Source organism: Molothrus ater, chromosome 18 (assembly GCF_012460135.2).
Source record: "Molothrus ater isolate BHLD 08-10-18 breed brown headed cowbird chromosome 18, BPBGC_Mater_1.1, whole genome shotgun sequence".
Classification (NCBI taxonomy): Eukaryota; Metazoa; Chordata; class Aves; order Passeriformes; family Icteridae; genus Molothrus; species Molothrus ater.
This window is the reverse complement of record NC_050495.2, coordinates 12,625,563-12,646,727: the sequence shown is the minus strand read 5'-3', so window position 1 is coordinate 12,646,727 and position 21,165 is coordinate 12,625,563. Positions and strand designations below refer to the sequence as shown.

Sequence of the window (21,165 nt, the reverse complement as noted above, 5' to 3'; positions counted from 1 at the left end):
GGAGCGAGTACTGGGGTGATTGTGGTGCAGATCCGTGTGGGGAGGGGGGGGTTATGGGACAGAGCGGGGGGACTGAGAGGTGGGAGGGGGTTATGGGGCAAAATGGCGGGGCTGTGGGGCAGAGGGGGGGCTATCGGCCTGGTGGGGGGCTGGGGGGCAGAGAGAAGGGGCAATGAGGCAGGGCGGGGCTGGGGGCAGAGGGGCTCTGGGGCAGGAGCAGCTCCGGGTCCGGCCGGAGCAGCGCTCCCTGTGCCCTCCCGCAGGTGCCCCAAGCCCAGGAGGAGCCCTCGGCGCGGGGATGTCCCCCCAGGGCCGGGGACACGCCGGGGGGACCGCGGGGACACCCCGAGAACGCGCCCGCAGGTGAGACCCGGCACACCCCCGGCCACGCCCCGGCCACGCCCATTGGTCGAGCGGCCCCGCTCATTCTGGCCCCGCCTCCCCAGAGCGGAGCCCGAGGAAGCCCCGCCCCCTTGGAGAGGCGCCCGAGCCCCCGCCGGAGCGAGACATCGGGACCAATCAGCCACCGGCCTCTCCAACCGCCTCTTCTGATTGGCTGCCGAGCTCCGCCGAGTCTGCGGGCACCGACCCCGCTCCGGCATCCAATGAGGCGTCGCGGCGGCGGCGGGAGGGGCCGGGGGGGCGTGGCCGGGCGCGCGAAGGTGTGGCCGGGCGGCCAATCAGGATCACGCTGCTGCAGGCCAGCTTCTGAGGGGGCGTGGCCGGGCCGAGGGGGCGGGGCCCTGGTGTGCACGCGCGGCGCGCGGCCCCGCCGCGGTGCGGAAGATGGCGGCGGGAGCGCGCGGCGGGAGCGCGGCGCTGCGGCGGCTGCGGGGCGGGGGTGCGGGCGCGGCCCCGCGGGGCGCGCGGTGAGTGGGGACCCCCCCCCGGGCGGGGACCCCTGGAACCCCCGCCCTGAGAGCCCCCGCGGCATCCCCGGGTCCCTCATCCTTCCATCCCGCTCTCCGCATCTCCCCCGGCGGGGACGCCCCCCGCATCCTCGCCCCCGCACCCTGCAACTCCCCCGGACCCCGCATCCCTCCTGTCCCCCGCCGCATCCCCCCGGGTGGAGACCCCACCTCTGAGCCCTTGCGGCCCAGATCTTCCCCGCTCTTCGCGTCACCCGCATCCCTCTCCCCTGAGCCCTCCCATTTCCCCCGGACCCCGCATCCCCCCGGGCCGGGACACCTGTAATCCCCCCTTCCGAGACCCCTGAGCCCCACCCCTGGCCCCGCATCGCCCCGGGAGGGGACCCCCGCACCCCGCTCCCCTGGGCTTCCTGATCCCCCCCGAACCCCGCATCTCCCCCGCTCCCCGCATCCCCCCGGGCGGGGACCCCGCACCCCCCCCGAGCCCTCCCCGGACCCCGCTGCCCTCCCCGAGCCGGCGGGCGGCCCCCGGAGTGGCCCCACGGTCGTTGCCTCGCTGGGGACAAAGGTCTGGCCGCAGCACGGACCCGGGGCCGAGGGGCCCCGTCCCCCCCCCGCCAGTGCCCGACCTTCTCCGGGCACCGGAGCCACCGCTGGGGCTGCTGGGGAGCCCCGGGGGACAGGCTGGGGGCTGCTCCCATCGCCCCACGTCCCCTTGTCCCCTTGCCCGTGGAGGGGTCACCAGCTCTGGAGCAGCCCCTGGGTACAGGGGATCCCATGGGGGGTGTCCCTATGTCCCCTTGCCCGTGGAGGGGTCACTGTCAGTGCAGTGGCCAGTGGGGCTCCTATAGGGGTGCCCCCCTTGTCCCACACCCCCACAGCAGTGTCCTTGCTCTGCTGGGCAGCATGGCCAACCCCTCTGGATGCGGGGGACAGACTGGAACTGGGGACAGACCCAGCCCAGACCCGGGACAGGGCTCCCCGTACAAACTGAGCAGGAGCCCGTGGAGTCCCGGGGCTCCCTGGAGGCCGAACAACAGGGGCAGCTGCCCACAGGACTGGCAGTGAGGCCTCGGGCTCCTGCTTTGCCGGCCATTCCTGGCCATTCCCGGTGATTCCCGGCCATTCCCGGTGATTCCTGGCCAATCCCGGTGTCCCCCTGCCCCGCTGTCCCTGCTGCAGGGGGTACTCCAGGGATGTGGAGGGCAGCTGGTTCCGCTCCCTGTTCGTGCACAAGGTGGATCCCCGCAAGGACGCACATTCCAACCTCCTCTCCAAGAAGGAGACCAGCAACCTCTACAAGATCCAGTGTGAGTGCTGCTGCCGGAGGAAGGCAGGCACAGCTGGGTGCACCCCTCACCCAATCCTGGGACCCCCATTCCCGATCCCTCCCCCGTTCCCAGCCCCTTTCTCCTGTCCCTGCAGTTCACAATGTGAAGCCGGAGTGCCTGGAAGCCTACAACAAGCTGACGTGAGCACACTGAGGGCCCTTCCCAGCCTCCCAGCAGGGGTTTGGGGTGCTGTTCTGGACTGGCAGGGGTGGGAGGGCTCCTGGAGCTCCTGGGTGGATCTGTGTCCCTGTTCTGTGCCTCAGTTTCCCTCACTGTGCAATGGATGCATCCCCCCCCAGGCTGTGCCAGATCCTGTTTGGGAGGGCAAAGAGGGGCACTGGGGGGGGTTTTGGGCTGCTGCCCCCCACCCCACTGTGCCCCTCTGTGCCCCCACAGAGAGGAGGTGCTGCCCAAGCTCCATTCGGACCCCGACTACCCCTGTGACCTGGTGGGCAACTGGAACACGTGGTACGGCGAGCAGGACCAGGCAGGTGAGGCCAGGCAGCTCCTGCTGCCACAGGCACAGATCTTGGTGGGATTTTGGGGCGCTGCTCCCCTTCTGTTGTAGTGTGTTTTTATACTTTGTAATACTTTGTAACAGTTTTGTTTTTATATCCCCGTATTTTTCCCAAATGCTTTACCCCAGATTGTACCGCCCTCCCTGTACCTGTGCAATCCCTTTCCTTTGCTGAGATCACCCCCAAATCCCCACCCTGGCTCTCTGTCAGTCACTCACCATCCCATCCCCTCCATCCAGAACTTTCGGTCCAGGACATCGAGTGATCAGCCAGAGGCCAGGGGTCAGCCCCACAAGTGTTACCCCAGATCCTGTCCTAAATGTCCATTCTCAGTACCCATCCCTCAGGGTCACTCATTGGTCAGTAAATGTTCTCTACTCTAGGTTTCCACCTCCCTTTAAATGCAACCTTGGCACCTCTCCTGGGGCTCAGCAGGAGCTCCCTGAGGTTTGTGGGGCTCCCCAGAGCTCCTGAAATAAACCTTGGATTAACCAATGCTGAGAGTCCACCCCTTCATCTTCCACCGTTGTTCCAGCATCTCCTCTGCTGCAGGCGATCAGCCTGGCTGTCCTTCTGTCCTTCTGTACCCCAGGGATCAGCCTGGCTGTCCTTCTGTACCCCAGGGATCAGCCTGGCTGTCCTTCTGTCCTTCTGTACCCCTAGGGATCAGCCTGGCTGTCCTTCTGTACCCCCAGGGATCAGCCTGGCTGTCCTTCTGTACCCCCAGGGATCAGCCTGGCTGTCCTTCTGTCCTTCTGTACCCCAGGGATCAGCCCAGGGCACAGGAGAGTGCCCCCCCTCACTGTTCACTGTGTTGGGGCTGGCTGGGGTTCCCTCAATGGCACTCAGAGGGACTCAGAGGGACTCAGTGGCACTCAGGGGCACTCAGAGGGACCAGAACCCCCTTGCCCACCCCCTCCTCTCTTGCAGTGCACCTGTGGCGCTTCTCGGGCGGGTACCCGGCGCTCATGGACTGCATGAACAAGCTCAGGCAGAACAAGGTAATGCCGGGGTGGGGACCCCCCCGTGCCCCACAGCGCTGGTCCCTGTCACCCCTGTCACCCGAACCCCCGGCTGGGGCTGTCCCCAGGAGTACCTGGAGTTCCGCAAGGAGAGGAGCCGGATGCTGCTGTCCCGCAGGAACCAGCTGCTCCTGGAGTTCAGCTTCTGGAATGAGCCCCAGCCCCGCCAGGGACCAAACATCTACGAGCTCAGGACCTACAAGCTGAAGGTGGGGATCAGCCTGTGCCTCAGGAGGGGTCTTCAGGCTGGTGTACTCCAGTTTTGGGGGGAAGACCCCCAAAGAGACCCTATCCCATGCTCCCCTCAAGCTCATGGATACATCCAGCACCAAGAGAGACCCCATCCAGTGTCCCCCCCCAAGCTCCTGGATCCCCCAGCATCACTGGGCACCCCAAGACAAGGCCCAGCCCATGGATAACCCCCAGGGCCATTGGGGGCCTCATCCCAAGCCCCTGAAACCCCCCAGTGCTAAAGTGGACACCATCCCATGACCCTCCAAGCCTATGGATGCTCCCAGTGCCACTGGGGAGCCCATCCCCAGCCTCCCGCAAGCCCATGGATCCTCCCACCACCACCAATGACTCCATCCTGTGCCCCTCCCAAGCCCCTGTGTGCCCCCCACCGCATTGGGGATCCCATCCTAAGCTCATGGGTACCCCCAGAGCCACTGGGGACCCCATCCTAAGTCCCCCCCAACCAATGGGTACTCCCAGTGCTGCTGGGTGAGCAGGGAGGTTCTGACTGGTTTTCCTCCCCTGTTTCCAGCCAGGCACCATGATCGAGTGGGGCAACAACTGGTAAGGCACTGATTTCCCAGCATGGAGGGACCCAAGGAGGGAGAAGTTCCCTCTGGAGAAGGGGGGACCCCTGGGGCAGCCCCCCACGTGTCCCCTGCTCCATGCAGGGCTCGGGCCATCAAGTACCGCCAGGAGAACCAGGAGGCAGTCGGGGGGTTCTTCTCCCAGATCGGGGAGCTCTACGTGGTGCACCACCTCTGGGGTAAGGGGGGTCACCCTGAGGGACCCCCGGCCTGGGGGCTGTGCTGGGGGGCTCAGGGTGCCCCCCCTGCTCTCCCCACAGCCTACAGGGATCTGCAGTCCCGGGAGGAGACCAGGAATGCAGCCTGGAGGAAGAGGGGCTGGGATGAGAACGTTTATTACACCGGTGAGTGGGACCCCCACCCGCTTTGGGGATCCCCTGGTGGTGCTGGGAACCCCCTGGCCTCACCTCTGTGTCCTTTGCTCCCCCAGTGCCGCTGATCCGGACCATGGAATCCCGGATAATGATTCCCCTGAAGATCTCCCCCCTGCAGTGATTGGAGGCCGGGCCAGGGGGGTCTCCCTGCACTCCCAGGGGCTCCCTGGCCCTGCCCTGGCCCTGCTGGGGAAGGGTGGGGAGGTTCTGCTCCCCCCGGCTCCCAGCTCTCTCCCCCAGCCCGTTTTGGGGGGTTGAGAGCAGGGGGGGGGAGGTGGGAGCCCCCCCATCCTGTGGGGGTCCCCAGGATGGTGCTGCTGGGGGGGCTGTAGAGGTGGGGGGGGGGGCTTAATTGCTCCTGATGAGCCCAGCGGGTGCCTTTGCTGCCAATTAAATATTTAATATGCTAAAGCCTCTCTTGGGGTGGGGAGAGCAGGACTGGGGGTGCTTGGTGTGACCCCCCCTCCAGGCTGGTGTCACTCAGGGGCTGCCCTGCCCCATGTCGTGGGTGATTCCTGCACCAAAGGACCTCCACCCATGGGTGCTGGGATACACTGAGGGACCCCCAAAACCCCAGTGCCATTGGGGACCCCTTGCCAAGCGCATGGATACCCCCAGGTGCCACCAGGGACCCCATCCCATGCTCCCCTCAAGCTCATGGATACATCCAGCACCAACAGAGACCCCATGCAATGTCCCCCCCCAAGCTCCTGGATCCCCCAGCACCACTGGGCACCCCAAGACAAGGCCCAGCCCAGCCCATGGATAACCCCCAGGGCCATTGGGGACCTCGTCCCAAGCCCCTGAAACCCCCCAGTGCTAAAGTGGACACCATCCCATGACCCTCCAAGCCTATGGATGCTCCCAGTGCCACTGGGGACCTCTTCTCATGCCATTCTGAGCCCAAGGATGCCCCCAGTGCCATTGGGGACCCCATCTCCAGCCTCCCCCAAGCCCATGGATCCTCCCACCACCACCAATGACTCCATCCTGTGCCCCTCCCAATCCCCTGTGTGCCCCCGACCCCTTTAGAGATCCCATCCCAGGTCCATGGGTACCCCCAGTGCCATCAGGGACCTCATTCCATGTCCCCCAAACAATGGGTACTCTCAGTGTCATCAGGGACCCTGTCCCAAGCCCTCCCATCCAATGGGTATTCCCAGAGCCACTGGGGACCCCATCCCAGGCCTATGGGCACCCCCAGTGCCAGCAGGGACCCCATCCCCAGCCCATGGACACCCATCAGTGCTTCTGGGTCCCCTCTCCAGGCTCCCCCTATTCCTGTGGGTGCCATTCTGCACCAGGAACCCCCCCCCAGTCCCACCGGTGCCCCCAGTGCGGAGGTCTCACATGTGGCCACGCCCCGTCGTTAGCCACGCCCATTTTACAACATGAAGCCACGCCCCCGGCGCGCCCTGCGGGTCCTCCAGGGTGCCGCGGCCGCTAGGGGGCGCCTGGAGCAGCGGCCGCCGCTCCGCACCGCGCTCTGTGCTCCGTGACGTCACTTCCGGGGGCGCGGAGGCGAGGCCGCGGTGAGTGCCGGGGTGAGCCGGGACCCCGGCAGGGGATGGGGGAGCGGCCCCGGCCCTCAGGAGGGGCGGGTGGTCCGTGTCCCGCTGTGCCAGGGGCTCGGTGGAACTGGAGGGTCCTGCTCTGGAGGGGCGAAGGCCCCGTGCTGGGGTAGCTCTGAGGGCTCGGGCCCATGTGCTGGGCTCTGGGGGGGCTCAGGAAGGCGGAGAGTCCCCGGTGTGAGGGTCAGGGGCGACTCTGAAGGAGTGACGGGCTCTGGGCTCGGTGTGCTGGGCTCTGGGGGCTCAGAGAGACCCCGGCGTGAGTGTCTGGGGTGACTCTGAAGAAGTGAAGGGCTCTGGGCTCGGTGTGTGGGGCTCTGAAGAGTGAAGGGCTCTGGGCTCGGTGTGTGGGGCTCTGGGAGCTCAGGAGGGCGGAAAGTCCCCGGTGTGAGGGTCAGGGGCGGCTCTGAGGGAGTGACGGGCTCTGGGCTCGGTGTGCTGGGCTCTGGAGAGGTGGAGTGTCCCGGGTCTGGGGGGGCTCGCAGGACAGTTCGCCCTGGGATGGATGTGCGGGGCTCTGGGATGCTCTGGAGGAGAGAAGGGTCCCGGGTCTGTGAAGGCTCTGGGGGCTCTGGTGAGGCAGAAGCCGCAGTCTGGGGCCTCAGGGAGGGACTGAGCGCTCGGCCCGGGGTCCCAAGGGAGCTCAGTGGCACTGCGGGGGCTGGGGGGGCTGTGTGAGAGCAGACCCCGGGCCCTCCGTGCTGGAGGGGGCTGGGAGGTGCACGATGGAGGGTGGCACAGGGCACACTGCAGAGCCCAGGCGGGGCTGGCGGGGGGACCCCGGGAGAGCCCCGGTCCGAGCAGGTTTGACCCCCACGGACTCGGCCCGTGTTCCCTCCCCAGCCCTGCCGGCAGCACCATGTCCTCCGAGTCCAGCAAGAAGAGGAAGCCCAAGGTGATCCGCACGGACGGGGTCCCAGCCGAGGGCAAGCGGGGCAAGGGCGACACGGACCAGGTACAGACGTGCCCAGGGCCCCGCCCACACCCCTCTGTGCTGGCCTGGCTTTCCCTGCTGGAAGACAATCCCAGAGAAGCTGTGGCTGCCCCATCCTGGCAGCATCCTAGGCCAGGTTGGATGAGCCTTGGAGAAAACTGGGATAGTGGAAGGTGTCCCTGCCTATGGGACTGGATGGGCTTTAAAGTCCTCCCTTCCCACCCAAACCATTCTGGAATTCCATGAATTGTGAGATCCAGTTCCCCCAGCTTCCAATGCCTCCTAAACTCCCGCTGTGAATTCCTAAACCTGCTTCCATCTCTTTCAGGAGACACAAACACTCCTCTGGAGAGTGAGCACAAAGCTGGAAGATCCCTCAGGGATTTGCATGGTGCCTTCAAACCCTCCCGTGAGCAGCAGGATAGTGTAGGATCAGCCAGAGTGGGGAGCGGGGTGGAAGAGGAGGAGGAATCACCTTTCTGGATTGTCCTCTGTGGTCATGGAGATCATGGAATATCCTGAGTTGGAAGGGATCCACAAGGATCCTCCAGTCCTGGCCCTGCACAGACACCCCAATGGTGTCAGTTCAAATTTATAACAGTTAAAGACAGCCTGACCTTGCCAGGTGTTTTAGTGACTGGTGGGTTTGGGATTGTTGGAACTGAGTCCTCTCCCTGTGTAAAGCCATGGGATTCATGGGCACAAGTGGCAGCTCATCCCCCAGAGCCCTTTCCAGAGGGAGGGATGAGCCACAGGAGGTGTTCTTGCCTTGGCAGGATGCCAGGTACTACAGCGAGGAGAGCGAGGTGGATCTGCGGGACCCCATCAAGGACTATGAGCTTTACAGAGAGACCTGCCAGGAGCTCCAGAGGCTCATGGCAGAGATCCAGGAGCTGAAGAGCCGGGGCATCAAGAAAATGTGAGGAGAGGCCTCCACGTGTGGTGTAACATGTCTGTCTTTGGTGTTTCCCCATTAATCCCAGGGGAAAAGCAGCAGGAGCTGTGATGCCTTGGACATCACAGGGAAATGGAGCAGCCTCCCTTTGCCAGGCTGCTGGGGCAGGAATTGAGCCCCTGGAAATGGAGCAGCCTTCCTTTCCCAGAACCCTTTGTCAGAACCCTTTGCCAGGCTGCTGGGGCAGGAATTGAGCCCCTGGAAATGGAGCAGCCTTCCTCATCCAAGGCTGCTGGGGCAGGAATTGAGCCTCTGGAAATGGAACAGTTTCCCTTGTATTGGGCTCCAGGGGCAGGGATGTAGCTCTGAAAATTGAATAACCTCCCTTTCCTCAGCTGCTGGGACATGTCAGGTGCCTCAGGCTGAGCCACCTCTGTTCCTGCCCCTGAGGAAAATGGCTGCAGTGATTCTCTGAGGAGCCTGGACCCCCTCTCAGTTACTCCCAGCAGAGCCCTCTGGTCTGGCAGCAGGAGGCTCCCTCAGAAGCCCCAGGGACATAAATGTGGCTCCATAGCAAAGCGTGGAGCCCCTTTTGTGGCAGGGACTCCCTGCAGAGGTGGTGCCAGCCATCCCTCCTGCTTCCACCCCCTCTCTCCTGCCCCTCAGGCCTCGGAGATCGACGAGCGGCGCGTGCAGAGCTGCGTGCACTTCATGACCCTGAAGAAGCTGAACCGCCTGGCCCACATCCGGCTGAAGAAGGGCAGAGACCAGACCCACGAGGTGCCAGGAGGGGCTGGGAGGGAGGAATGCAGCTTGGGATTTAGGGGGGTCAGAGATGGAGCAGGTCCTGCCTGGTCTGAGTGCATGGTGTGAGGAGTTACACCTCAGCCAGGTCGTGGGGTTTGAGTTGAGGGTTTGTTGGGAGGCTCTGTCTCAGTTTGAACAGACAGGTGTCTGCTAAGGAAGGCAGGAGCCTCCCGTGAAAAGGAAAATGTAAACCCCCTCCCTCTGAATTATTATAATTTTGAATTTAAGAGGCTCTCAGGCAAAGATATGGGAATAAGAATAGCAGTTCTCTACTAGGAAAATTAAAAATACAAATGCAATAGTACAAACAAAAAACCAACAGTGGCAGGGTCAGAACATGCCCTGTCCCCTGTGTGTCAGGGGGGTGGCACAGCCCCATCCCATGGGGGCTCAGCCCTCCTGCAGTGCCAGCTGTGCTGCTGCTGGAGCAGGGATCCTGCACAAGGGGGGAGTTTTCCTCTGCAGCTCCAGGGCTGCTGGAGATGGGCCTGGGCTCCCTCTGGCCATGCAGGGCAGCAGAAGCTGCTCCTCTGGCAATGCACTGGGCAAAGGCTGCTGTGCTGTGCCAGGCTCACATTGGATCCAGGTAGGAATGCTTGGCTCCTCCCCTGGGCGTAGCATCTCCCCATGGGATGATGGAATTGGATCAGCCCTGCAGGGACACTCAGTGGCCATGGACAGCAGAGATCTCCTGCAGGGAGGATTGGCTGGGGGAGAGATAAAGGAAACTGCCCCATGGACAGCAGAGAACTGCCCCAGCTCTGACAGATGGAGATAGAACACACACCCACAGCTAAGTCTTTCAACCTAAGACAGGCTCTGATCCTGATAAACTCCTGCTGGATGCAGGGCAGCTCTAATTAGATCAATAATGAAGGAACAGTATCTGCCTTTGTCTCAGTGTAGCAGGAGGTCAGAAACTCTGTTTCAAGGGTCTGGTCTTGTGCAAGTGTATCAATGAGTGGATGATTGGCTGGAAGCTCCATACCCAGAGTTCTCAGACTCTGTGCCCCAGCAAATGAGCCCTGTCCTGTGCCTTGGCTTTGAAATGTGCAGGAAGGAGCTGGATCAGTCTCCTGTCACAATCCTTTGCTCCTCCAGCCCTTAAAAATGTCATTCTTCTCCCCAAAAACTGTTGCATACCCTAAAACCTGCTGTCCCAAGCTGCTGTAGTGACAGGGTCTTGGTGACTTTCTCTTGGTGACTGTTTTTCCTGCTCCATCCCTGCTCTGGCTGTGTCTGTGTTTCAGGCAAAGCAGAAGGTTGATGCCTATCACCTGCAGCTCCAGAACCTGCTCTATGAGGTGATGCACCTGCAGAAAGAGATCACCAAGTGCCTGGAATTCAAGTGAGCATGGCCAGGGAGCAGAGGGAACATTGGTGTGTCTGGGATGGGTGGGGGATTCCTGAGTTTGGGAGTTCTTCCCATGTTCACTGTGGGAGCAGAGTAGGTGCTCCAGGTGTTTGTAATCATGGAATGGTTTGGGTTGGAGGGACATTAAAGCTCATCCAGTGCTATGCCTGCCATGGCAGGGACACCTCCCACTGTCCCAGGCTGCTCCCAGCCCCAGTGTCCAGCCTGGCCTTGGGCACTGCCAGGGATCCAGGGGCAGCCCCAGCTGCTCTGGGCACCTGTGCCAGGGCCTGCCCACCCTGCCAGGGAACAATTCCTAATTCCCAATATCCCATGCATCCCTGCCCTCTGGCAGTAGGAGCCATTGCCTGTGTCCTGTCCCTCCATCCCTTGTCCCCAGTCCCTCTGCAGCTCTCCTGGAGCCCCTTTAGGCACAGACAGTAGAGATCAAAACAACTTCAGCTCACTGATGGTGGTGGCTCAGCAGCAGGGCAGGAAGCACCAGTGGGACACTCTCCTGTGGGACACATTGAGCACCTCCCACTTTTCCCTGGTCTGATCCATGTGTCCTGGCAGATCCAAACACGAGGAGATCGAGCTGGTGAGCCTGGAGGAGTTCTACAAAGAGGCCCCCCCTGAAATCAGCCGCCCTGCCATCACCCTGACCGAGCCCCACCAGCAGACCCTGGCCCGCCTGGACTGGGAGCTGGAGCAGCGCAAGAGGTGGGTTGGTGGTGTTCCCATTCCACGCTCCTGCTCCAGGGATCTGGGCACACACCTGGAGTTCAGGGGGTCCCCTCTCCATGTCCCAGCTCCAGGGATCTGGGCAGACACCCAGAGCTGCTGGGAGAGCAGATGTAGGGATGAAGTTTTTCACACCTTGTGTGGCTGGGAGATTCCTTCTGTGCTTGCTGGGATCCTTGCTCCATAGGTCAGGGAGTTCTCTGGCACTGCCTGATGATCCAAGGAGCAAAGGGAGCCCATCCTGGCTGGAGCTGCTGCCATTCCATGCTATGGTGTGGAGCTGCCAACCACACCAGGCTGGGACAGCCCCGTGTCCTGCTGCTGGCGTCACCGCTGTCCCAGGGCTCAGCTGCTCCCTGACTCTTGCCCTCTGGGAAAAGCAAACATGACACAGCATTCCTGTGTTTGGGTAACAGTCAGGCAGTGTCCAGGAACACCTTCTGGAAAGATCAGTTGGAATATGCTGGTGGGTGCAGCCTGAGGGCAGCTCAGCAGAGCAGATGAGGTGCTGGGTGCCTCCAACCCTTCATGCTTCCCTTTTCCCAGATCCTTTCCCTGAAACCTGGCTGCTTTTGCCTGGTGGAAGGCACAGCCAGGATCCTCCAGCTGGCTCGCAGAGGGGTGTTCACCTGCAGATCTCTGATCATTGCAAACATCATGGAGACCCTCAGCTGCACTTTAAATTGCTGGGAAGCCTTGGAATTCCCAGTCCTCACTCTGTGGTGTCTAAGGAATGCCCCTGTCCATCTCCCACCACTGCTGAGGTGGAGCATGGCCTGTTTAGCTGCTCACAAGCAGATGCCAGTGGTGCTTTGGGCATTTTCTGATGTAGTTGGGGTTGTTGACATCCATCCATCATTTATGTTGGTGTTTTTAGCTGTGCAACCCCATTGGATTGGCTTTGGATTCTTCTCCACCTTGTGTGAGGTGCCTCTGGGGTGGAGTGCAGGGGTTTCATAGCTCTGTTTTGGGAAGGTGTGTGAACACTGGAGCTTGTGCAGGAGCCTCTTGGGATGTGCATTGACCCCCACAAATACAGTTTTGCTTGGAAACAGAATCCAAGTGGTGCAAGGTCAGATCTGTTCCCCCTTGGAGAGCCCTTGTCCTGGGCAGACCACTTCCATACCCAGTTCCCTGCTCCTGCTGGGAAAGGGCTCACAGGCAGCAGCAGTGAGGGGATTTGGTGTGTTCTCCCTGAACACGAGGTATCCAGAGCTCAGAGCATCATGGTGCTTGCATTTTCCTGGGTTTTCTCTGTTGAACCTTGGCTATGTGACATGAAGTGGCTCTGGGGATATGAAGGGACAGAGCCTCTTAGGGAGCTCAGAGGGGTTGTGGCTGCTGGCAGCAGAGCCTGGTGTGGGAGCAGATCTCCTGAGGGAAGAGCCAGTTGCTGCCCCTTTTGGAGCACGGCATGAGGCTGAGCTCCCTCTTTTCCTTGTTTGTTTTCCATCTCTAATCAGTTCCTTCCTGCCTCCACTTGCCCTTGGTGTTAGGAGCTCTGTGTTTGCCCCATGTCTGAGCTCTCCTGGTTCCTTAGGGCAGGGCAGGAATGCTGGGGCTCATCATCCAGGTGGACCCCAGCAGATTTAGAGCTGTGGTGGGTGGCAGTGACAGAATTCCCGCCCCCAGGCTGGCAGAGAAGTACAAGGAGTGCCTGACCAGCAAGGAGAAGATTCTGAAGGAGATTGAGGTGAAGAAGGAATATCTGAGCAGCCTCCAGCCTCGACTCAACAGCATCATGCAGGTACCTGAGCCCTGCAGGAGGTCACACTCTGAGGGGCAGCTCCTGGGCTGGTTTGGGTTTGGAGATGTTTCATTCCTGCTCGGGGTGGGCAAGGGGCAGATCTGAGAGCCCTCCAGAGTCTCCTTTTTTATTTATGCAGCAAGTCCTGCAGAACTGCAGCTGCAGGAGCTGCTAAATGGGCCTTTCCCTGGAGAGCCCCACGCAGTTCCAGTCCCCTGTGACTGCCTTGGGAGGGAAGAACAGGAGGAGGAACTGGGTTATTTCCAGATCCAAAACTTTCCCAGCAGAGGCAGCTGCCAGCCCTTTCCTGGGGCTCTCCATGTTTAACCCTGCACCACCGCTGCTGTGCCAGCTTCATCTCCTGCTCTCTCAGGGCGAGGAGGATGAGCTGTTCCCTTCCCAGTGATGAAGTCTCTCCCTGTCATTCCCAGGCCTCCCTTCCTGTGCAGGAGTACCTGTTCATGCCCTTCGACCAGGCTCACAAGCAGTACGAGACCGCCCGGCACCTCCCGCCGCCTCTCTACGTCCTCTTCGTGCAAGCCAGTGCCTATGGACAGGCCTGTGGTGAGCAGCGAGCGGCCAGCGCCCCCCACGGGCCAGATTTCACTCCTGGCTGCAGCAATCACCACTTTTTGGGGGTGTTTCCCCACGGTCTGCTCTGCTCTCAGATTCTGCTGAGCGCAGAGCAGCGGGGTGGCCCCACGGCGCGGTGAGGCAGCAGCATTTGAAACCTTGTTTGCTCAGCTGCCTCGCTGGAAGAAGTGCTTGGGAAGCTCCCTTCCCACCCCTTCCCCCCTTGCCAAGGTCAGCAGGGATGTCCTTGCAGCCTGTGAGCAGCCTGTGAGCTGGCTCAGTGCTGTCACAGCTTCCCCAGAGCTGTCACCCCCTGCCTTGTGCCACCTGGGGACCCCAGGCCTTGTTGAGGCCATTCCCACAGCTCACCTGGAAACCTTCATCCCTTTATTTTGGGGGGATTTCTGGAGCCTCCCTGAGCTGGGAGGGATTTCCTGGAAGAGGTCAGGAATCCCACTGGGCTGTGCACACCTCCTGTGTGGTGAGGGCTGTGGTGTGACCTGTTTCTCTCAGTGCCAGAGGAGCATGGAAGGACACGGTGGTGCTTGGCCACACCAGGTCCCTGCTTGTCCCAGCCAGATCCCAACCTCTCCTGGCTCTTAATAAAGATTTGGCCCTTATGGTTTCCAGGGAGAATCCCTCAAAACCCATTGTTTTCCATCTTCTGACCCCATCCTGTCCAGGAGATCCAGCCCAGTGGTGGCCTCCCAGAACCTTCCAGACAACATCTCCTCCCACTGGCCTTTTGCTGGAGCTTCCTTCACCAGGAACCAGGAGCTTTAGGGGCAGGGCTGCTCTGCTCACTGCCTTTGCAGCAGGAGTGGCATTCCTAACTCAGTTTTCCTGTCTCCTCCGCAGATAAGAAGCTGGTGGTGGCCATTGAAGGGAGTGTGGAGGAAGCCAAGGCCCTTTATAAGCCACCTGAGGACTCACAGGGTGAGTTATGGTGTTGCCCTGGGGATTTGTTCCTCTGTGCCTGCAGCTCCTGGGACCCTGCTTCTGTTGGGAAAGGGGTGTCAGGGCTTGGGAAAAGTCCTGGTGGTGGGAGAGCTGGGCCCTGAGTGGTCCCTGCTGACATCCCTCTCTCTCTGCACAGATGATGAGAGCGATTCCGACGCAGAGGAGGAGCAAACCACGGTAAGGGACAGCACTGTCCCCCTCTGGGGAGAGCTGGGGCTGGCTGGGCCTGGCTGGGCCTGGCTGGGGCTGGCAACTGCCCCTGCACACTGTGAGTGTGTGTGGAACTGCAATGATGGCAAATGCTGACCTTTCCTGGGAGGAGGGAGCTGCCATTTCCAGCTGGTGTCCCAAATGCAGGAGCAGGCAGGGTACAGAGCTGCTCCTCTCGTGTCCCATCCCTGCAGCTCCGGCTGGAGCTGCTCCACTTTGTATAAATAGCCTGAGGGCAGGGAGCTGTGTCCAACAGGGAGGGATCTGTGTCCATCCCGTGCCAAAAGCATTCTCTGCACCAGGGCTTGTTCAGCACTCCTTGGAGGAAGTGTTTCTTCTCAGATAATTCCTGCTGGATGCTGAGGGGAGGCTGGAGGTGCTGGTTGCTCCCAGCAGCAAAGCCTGAAGGGGCTCTGGGCCTCCACTTCCACCAGCAGCAGCAGAGCCGGGTGTATGGGGCTGTTCTGTGGGGAAGGGTAAAGGGAAGGCTCTCATGTCCACAGAAGGGAATGAAGCTGGAAAGGGGCTGGAGTCCCAGGAGAGGCTGAGGGAGCTGGGCAGGGGCTCAGCCTGGAGCAGAGGAGGCTCAGGGGGGCCCTTGTGGCTCTGCACAGCTCCTGACAGGAGGGGACAGCCAGGGGGGTCAGGCTGTGCTCCCAGGGAACAGGGACAGGATGTAAGGAAAGAAAAGTGTGCCAGAGGAGGATATTGGGAATATTCCTTCACAGAAAGGGCTGTCCAGCCTGGCACAGCTGCCCAGGGCAGTGGGGGAGACCCCGTCCCTGGAGGGATTGAACAGCTGTGTGATTGTGGCACAGGGGGACATGGGGCAGTGGTGGCCTTGGCAGTACTGCAGGGATGGTTGGACTTGGTGCTCCCAGAGGGCTTTTCCAACCTAAAGGATTCAGTGATTCCAGGTTCTGCCTCTTGCAGTGGGAAGGCTTTCGGGCCAGCAGGTCCTTGGCTTTTTCTCCCAGGAGTGGAGACATTCCCTGGAGCTGAAGGAGTGACAGGAACTGGAGCTGAGTGAGGGTTTCCTGCTCCTCTGCCTCCCCAGGACAGCTGTGACCATGGTGCTGGGGCATTGTGGAACTGGAGGGGAGGGAAAGAGCTGTGTGCTGGGAAGGTCCATGGGTTGGTGAGGAGCAGGAGAAGGCTCTGACAGCTGTTTTGCCCCCCTAGAAGCGACGCAGGCCCACCCTGGGTGTGCAGCTGGACGACAAACGCAAGGAGATGCTGAAGAGACACCCCTTGTCTGTCACCCTGGACCTGAAGTGCAAAGGTGAGGGGCTCTGGGGTGTGACAGCAGCTCAGGGACTGTCCCCAGCAGCACCCTGGGGGCCTTGGGAGGAGCTGGAAGTGTGCGGGGGTTTCTCTGAGCTGGAGCAGGCACCAACGTCCCCCCTTCTGTGTGGGCAGATGAGAACGTGCTTCACCTGACCTTCCACTACCTGATGAACCTCAACGTCATGACAGTGAAAGCCAAGGTGACCACTGCCATGGAGATGACCACGGCCATCAGTGCTGGGTAAGGAGAGCCCTGTGGGCAGCAAGCCTGGAGATCACCAAGCAGTGACTTCAGGGGCTTTGGGAGCCCTGCAGAGCCTGGAGGTCATTGTGCAGTGACTCCATGGGATTTTGGAGCCCTGCAGAGCCTGGAGGTCATTGTGCAGTGACTCCTTGGGATTTTGGAGCCCTGCAGAGCCTGGAGGTCATTGTGCAGTGACTCCTTGGGATTTTGGAGCCCTGCAGAGCCTGGAGGTCATTGTGCAGTGACTCATGGGGTTTTGGAGCCCTGCAGAGCCTGGAGGTCATTGTGCAGTGACTCCATGGGGTTTTGGAGCCCTGCAGAGCCTGGAGGTCATTGTGCAGTGACTCCATGGGATTTTGGAGCCCTGCAGAGCCTGGAGGTCATTGGGCAGTGACTCCTTGGGATTTTGGAGTCCTGCAGAGCCTGGAGATCATTGGGCAGTGACTCCATGGGATCCAGGAACCTTACACAGCCCAGAGCTCATCAGGCAGGGACCCCTCTGCCCTGTGGGGTTTGGGAGCCCTGCACAGCCCAAGCACCTTCCTCCCTCTCTCCTCTGCCTTGACAAGCCAGACTCAGGAAGTTTGGGAACCTCTCAGCAGTGCCAGAGCTGTCAGGAACTGAGGGACAGTCTCTCCTGCTGACACATTCAGCCTCCCTCCCACAGGCAGAGCCTGGCAGCTCCCTCACCTGACTATTCCTGAGGTCACCTTGTCCTGAGCTCCAGAGATGCAGCTGCTTCTGCCTGTGCTCCCCAGAGCCTGCAGGAGCCTGATTGGTGTGAGGAAAAGCTGAAGTGGCAGCTTTGGGAGCCTGCCCAGGGAGCTCCCAGCAGCTGCCAGCTCTTTGGTGGCTGTCCCTGGGACAGGAGGTGCCTGAGGAGGAGGGAGGTGGGAGAAACTGGTCTGGGCTTGCCTGGGAGCAGGTGCTGCCTCCCAGCCTGTCCCATATGCAGCCTCCTCATCCTATTGGGGTTCTCTTCTTGCTGCAGACACCCCAAACCCTCCGTGACAGCAGCTGGAGATCCTGTGCAGGGTGTTCCCTCCATCCTGCTTCCCTTGACTGTGTTACCCCAAAGCAGGGAGGCTGTGCCTTGAGCCAGACCCCAAATCCTACAGCCCATTGTGGCTGGTCAGTCTGTGAGTAGAGTCAGACATGAGGAATTTCATGGCACTAGAGGGAGCAGCTTCCTGGAAGAGCAGGAGTGGTGCCCTGTGGTTTCCATCCTGCTCCAGGCAGGGAGGAGACAGCTCTCCTTTGGAGTGGAATTTGGGCAAAGTCATTCTGCTCTTGAACTCATGAAACTCATAATCTGGGCTTGGAGCCTGTTCATGGAGGGATGAAGAGCCCAGACTGCTGCTGATTGACCTCTCCTCTCTTTCTGCCAGGGACCTGCTCTCCCCAGACTCCCTCCTCAACTGCCTCTATCCAGGGGACCACGGCAGGAAAACGCCCAACCCGGCCAACCAGTTCCAGTTTGATAAAGTGGGGTGAGTGTCACCCATGCCATTGCCATTAGTTCCTTGCTTCAGCACAGCAAATCCTCCCTGCTTGGTGTGACCCTTCCTCATTGTCCCCACAGCATCCTGACCCTGAGTGACTACGTGACAGAGCTGGGACACCCCTATGTGTGGGTGCAGAAGCTGGGTGGCCTGCATTTCCCCAAGGATCAGCCTCAGGCATGGCACAAACCCCTCCCCTCTCCCCTACAACATTGGGCTGAGCTTTGGGGTCCTGTCCTGTCCCCCTGCTGGCATCAGCTGCCCCCAAACCATGGCTGGGACAGGCTGAGCTGGGCTGGATCTGTGTGTGGGGCCACGCTGATGTATTTCCTGTCACATATGTGACACAAGCCCTTTTAGTGACTGAATGATGGGTGCCTGTCCCTGTGGGGGTGTGGCTCCTGGCCTGACATCCCTCCTGCCCACAGCACACGGTGGCTGCTGACAATTCCCTGAGTGCCAGCCACATGGAGCTGACAGTGAAGCTGCTCCGGAGCCGTCTGCAGTCCCGCCTGGCCCTGCACAAGCAGTTTGCATCCCTTGGTGAGTGCTGGGCTCCCCACCCTTCCCTGGGGACAGGGGTGCAGTGGCAAGGTCCTGCCAGGCTCCCTGCCCTTTCCTGAGGACAAGGATGCAGTGGCAGTGTCCTGCCAGGCTCCCTGCCCTTTCCTGAGGACAAGGATGCAGTGGCAGTGTCCTGCCAGGCTCCCCACCCTTCCCTGGAGACAGGGATGCAATGACAGGGTCCTCATGTAGGGAAGCATCTCTTCCCTGCTCAGCCAAGCTCGAGGTGGCCATGATCCTGAATCCCAGTTATTCCAAGCTCCTGACTCATCTTCAGCCAGTGCCTGAACTGGGAGGGAGAGTGGGACATCAGCAATCACAGGAGAGGAGGCATCAGCTAGCTGATGTCACATTTGATGGGTGGCAGTGCCACCCTCAGCATTCTCAGTTGTTTCCTCAGCCCTTGGGAGTTGTAGGAATGAAGGAACTGCCCTATTTTGGGTGGCAGAGGAAGGCTCTGCCCTTTCAGTGCCCAGCACCTCTTTGGGAATGGCCATCCCAGTGCTGGGAGGTGATTTGAGACATGGTGGGAGGTGAACTGCACAGCATGCATGTTGTGTGCCTGGCAAGCAGCCCAGGGATCCCATGGGATCACAAGCCAGGGATCCAGTGGGATCACAGCCCAAGGATGCCACGGGGTCACAGCCCAGGGATCCCATGGGATCACAGCCCAAGGATGCCATGGGATCACAAGCCAGGGATCCAGCGGGATCACAGCCCAGGGATCCCATGGAATCACAGCCTGGGCTCTGCTGGGCACCTGATGGAGCTGCTGAAGGATGACATCATGCCCAGGTCCTGCTTTGGGAGTGTCCCCACTGCAGGACAGTGGCAGAGCAGTGTCCCCAGCCCTGTCCTTGCTTTCAGAGCACGGCGTTGTGCCGGTGTCCAGCGAGTGCCAGCAGCTCTTCCCCACCAAAATCGTCTCACGCCTGGTGAAGTGGACTGCCATTCCCTATGAGGATTATGCTGTAAGTGCTGAGCACGAGGCTGAATCCCCCCCTTCCAGCTCCCTTCCAGCTCCCACATGGCACTGCAGCCATCATTCCTCCTTCTCCTCTCAGGAGCTGCCCTACACTAAGGATGTGATAGAGGCTGGCTTGGCTGAAGACACTCACCTCTACTACATGGCCCTGATAGAGAGGGGAACAGGTAGGCACCTTTCCTTTCCTTGGGAATTCCCAATCCTCATCCCAGGGCAGCTTCATGGGTAACCCCCCTGGCTGGAGAACCTGTGAGTGACACCTTTTCCCTGCTCAGCCAAGCTCCAGGCAGCTGTGGTGCTGAACCCTGGTTATTCCACGCTGCCTCCTGTCTTCAGCCTGTGCCTGAACTGGAAGGGAGAGAGGAACAGCAGCAACGACGACAACATTCGGGTACTGTGGGGTGGGGGCTGCATTTTTGGGGTGTCCCCAGCAGTTCTGGGTCCATAACAAGGGAATGTTGGGGTGAGCTGGTGGCTGGACACTCCTGTGTGATGGTGTTCACAGGGGTCTCAGGTTGAGGGAAGAGATGAGGATCTGACTCCATGTTTCAGAAGGCTTGATTGATTATTTTATCATATATATTACATTAAAACTATAGTAAAAGAATAGAAGAAAAGATTTCATTAGAAAGCTAGCTAAGAATAAAATAGCAAAGAATGATAACAAAAGTTTGTAGCTCGAGCTCTCTGTCTGAGCTAGCTAAGCTGTGATTAGCTATTAATTACAAACATCTAACATGAGCTAATTGAAGATCCACCTGTTGCATTCCACAGCAGCAGATAATCAATGTTTACATTTTGTTCCTGAAGCCTCTCAGCTTCTTAAGAGGAAAAATCCTAAAAAAAAGATTTTTCATAAAAGATGTCTGTGACACTCCTGGGAATGCAGGGTAGAGATCCAAGCCTGTACCAACCTCATCCCTGTTTTCCAGGCCATGGAGAGCGAGGTCAATGTCTACTACAAGGAGCTGTGGGGGCCCAAACCTGGCTACCAGCTGCTCACCAACCAGCTGCAGCGCCTGTGCATGGTGCTGGACGTGTACCTGGAGACAGAGCCCCACGATCCCAGCGTGGAGGGGCCCAAGGAATTCCCCCAGGAGAAGATGTGTCTGCGCCTGGTCAGGTGGGAGCTGCCTGGGGGCTGAGGGTGCTGCCAGGGACTCTGGTGCCATTGCTGTTCCTGGAACCCTGTCCTAGAGGGGTCAGCCCCCACAGTAACCCCAGAACTGGGCCTTGGCTGTGGGTGCCATGGGATGTTCCTGATCCCTGTGGTCACAGCCTCTCCCTCTTGTCCTCTTCCAGGGGTCCCCTGCGCCTGAAACCCTTCAAGTTCAACTACCCCCAGGGGTTCTTCAGCCATCGCTGAGCAGCCCTGGGCCTCATTCTGGGATGGGACTCGTTCACTCTGTGGCAGGAGTGTTCCCATCCTGACGTTTCTGCTCCTTTTACAATATTTTGGGGTTTGTTTGAAGGTTTTGTAGTCAAAGGGATTAAACTGAGCTAAAGAAAAATTGTGTGGGTGCCTTGTCTGTGCAGAGGAGCTGAGATGAGGGACCTGTGAGAGCTGCAGCAAGCCTTGTGTCCCAGCCCTGGGCTCTGACAGCCTTTCCAGGGATGTTCCCTGCCTCCTGACTTCCCTCCCCATCACAGGGACTGGGGAGCTGAGATGGCTAAAAACTGAGGTGGCTAAAAATAGCCCTTTCCAGAGCCCGCACTGCAGCCCCAGCCTGTCCTTGCTGGCTGGCTGCCATCCCACTCAGCACAATCCCTGCATCCTGGGGGGCTTCTCTGCTCCCTGGGCTTGAGGGGGGAGCAGAGCAGGGTCCTGGGACAGGCAGGAGGAGGGGTGGGGC

At 60.3% G+C, this 21,165-nt stretch overlaps 2 protein-coding genes across 2 annotated transcripts; both read left to right on the top strand.

Moving 5' to 3' along the window:
• Window positions 1-771: 771 nt before the first annotated feature.
• On the top strand, window positions 772-5,282 carry NIPSNAP1 (nipsnap homolog 1). The gene is made up of 10 exons (XM_036392983.2): window positions 772-869; window positions 2,052-2,179; window positions 2,295-2,340; window positions 2,597-2,691; window positions 3,649-3,719; window positions 3,809-3,949; window positions 4,507-4,538; window positions 4,646-4,740; window positions 4,822-4,905; window positions 4,992-5,282. The coding sequence occupies exons 1-10, from the start codon at window positions 787-789 to the stop codon at window positions 5,054-5,056; spliced, it is 840 nt and encodes a 279-aa protein (XP_036248876.1). The 5' UTR covers window positions 772-786; the 3' UTR covers window positions 5,057-5,282.
• A 162-nt stretch (window positions 5,283-5,444) lies between these two features.
• On the top strand, window positions 5,445-20,823 carry THOC5 (THO complex subunit 5). Its single transcript, XM_054516806.1, has 21 exons — window positions 5,445-6,467; window positions 7,350-7,461; window positions 8,217-8,359; window positions 8,685-8,694; window positions 8,786-9,115; window positions 10,393-10,490; window positions 11,073-11,219; window positions 12,873-12,987; window positions 13,419-13,551; window positions 14,419-14,496; window positions 14,657-14,697; window positions 15,913-16,012; window positions 16,150-16,258; window positions 17,650-17,751; window positions 17,844-17,940; window positions 18,192-18,306; window positions 19,195-19,298; window positions 19,392-19,479; window positions 19,588-19,703; window positions 20,245-20,435; window positions 20,615-20,823. Exons 2-21 carry the CDS (start codon window positions 7,366-7,368, stop codon window positions 20,676-20,678), a joined length of 2,277 nt encoding a protein of 758 aa, XP_054372781.1. The 5' UTR covers window positions 5,445-6,467; window positions 7,350-7,365; the 3' UTR covers window positions 20,679-20,823.
• The last annotated feature ends 342 nt before the right edge of the window (window positions 20,824-21,165 follow it).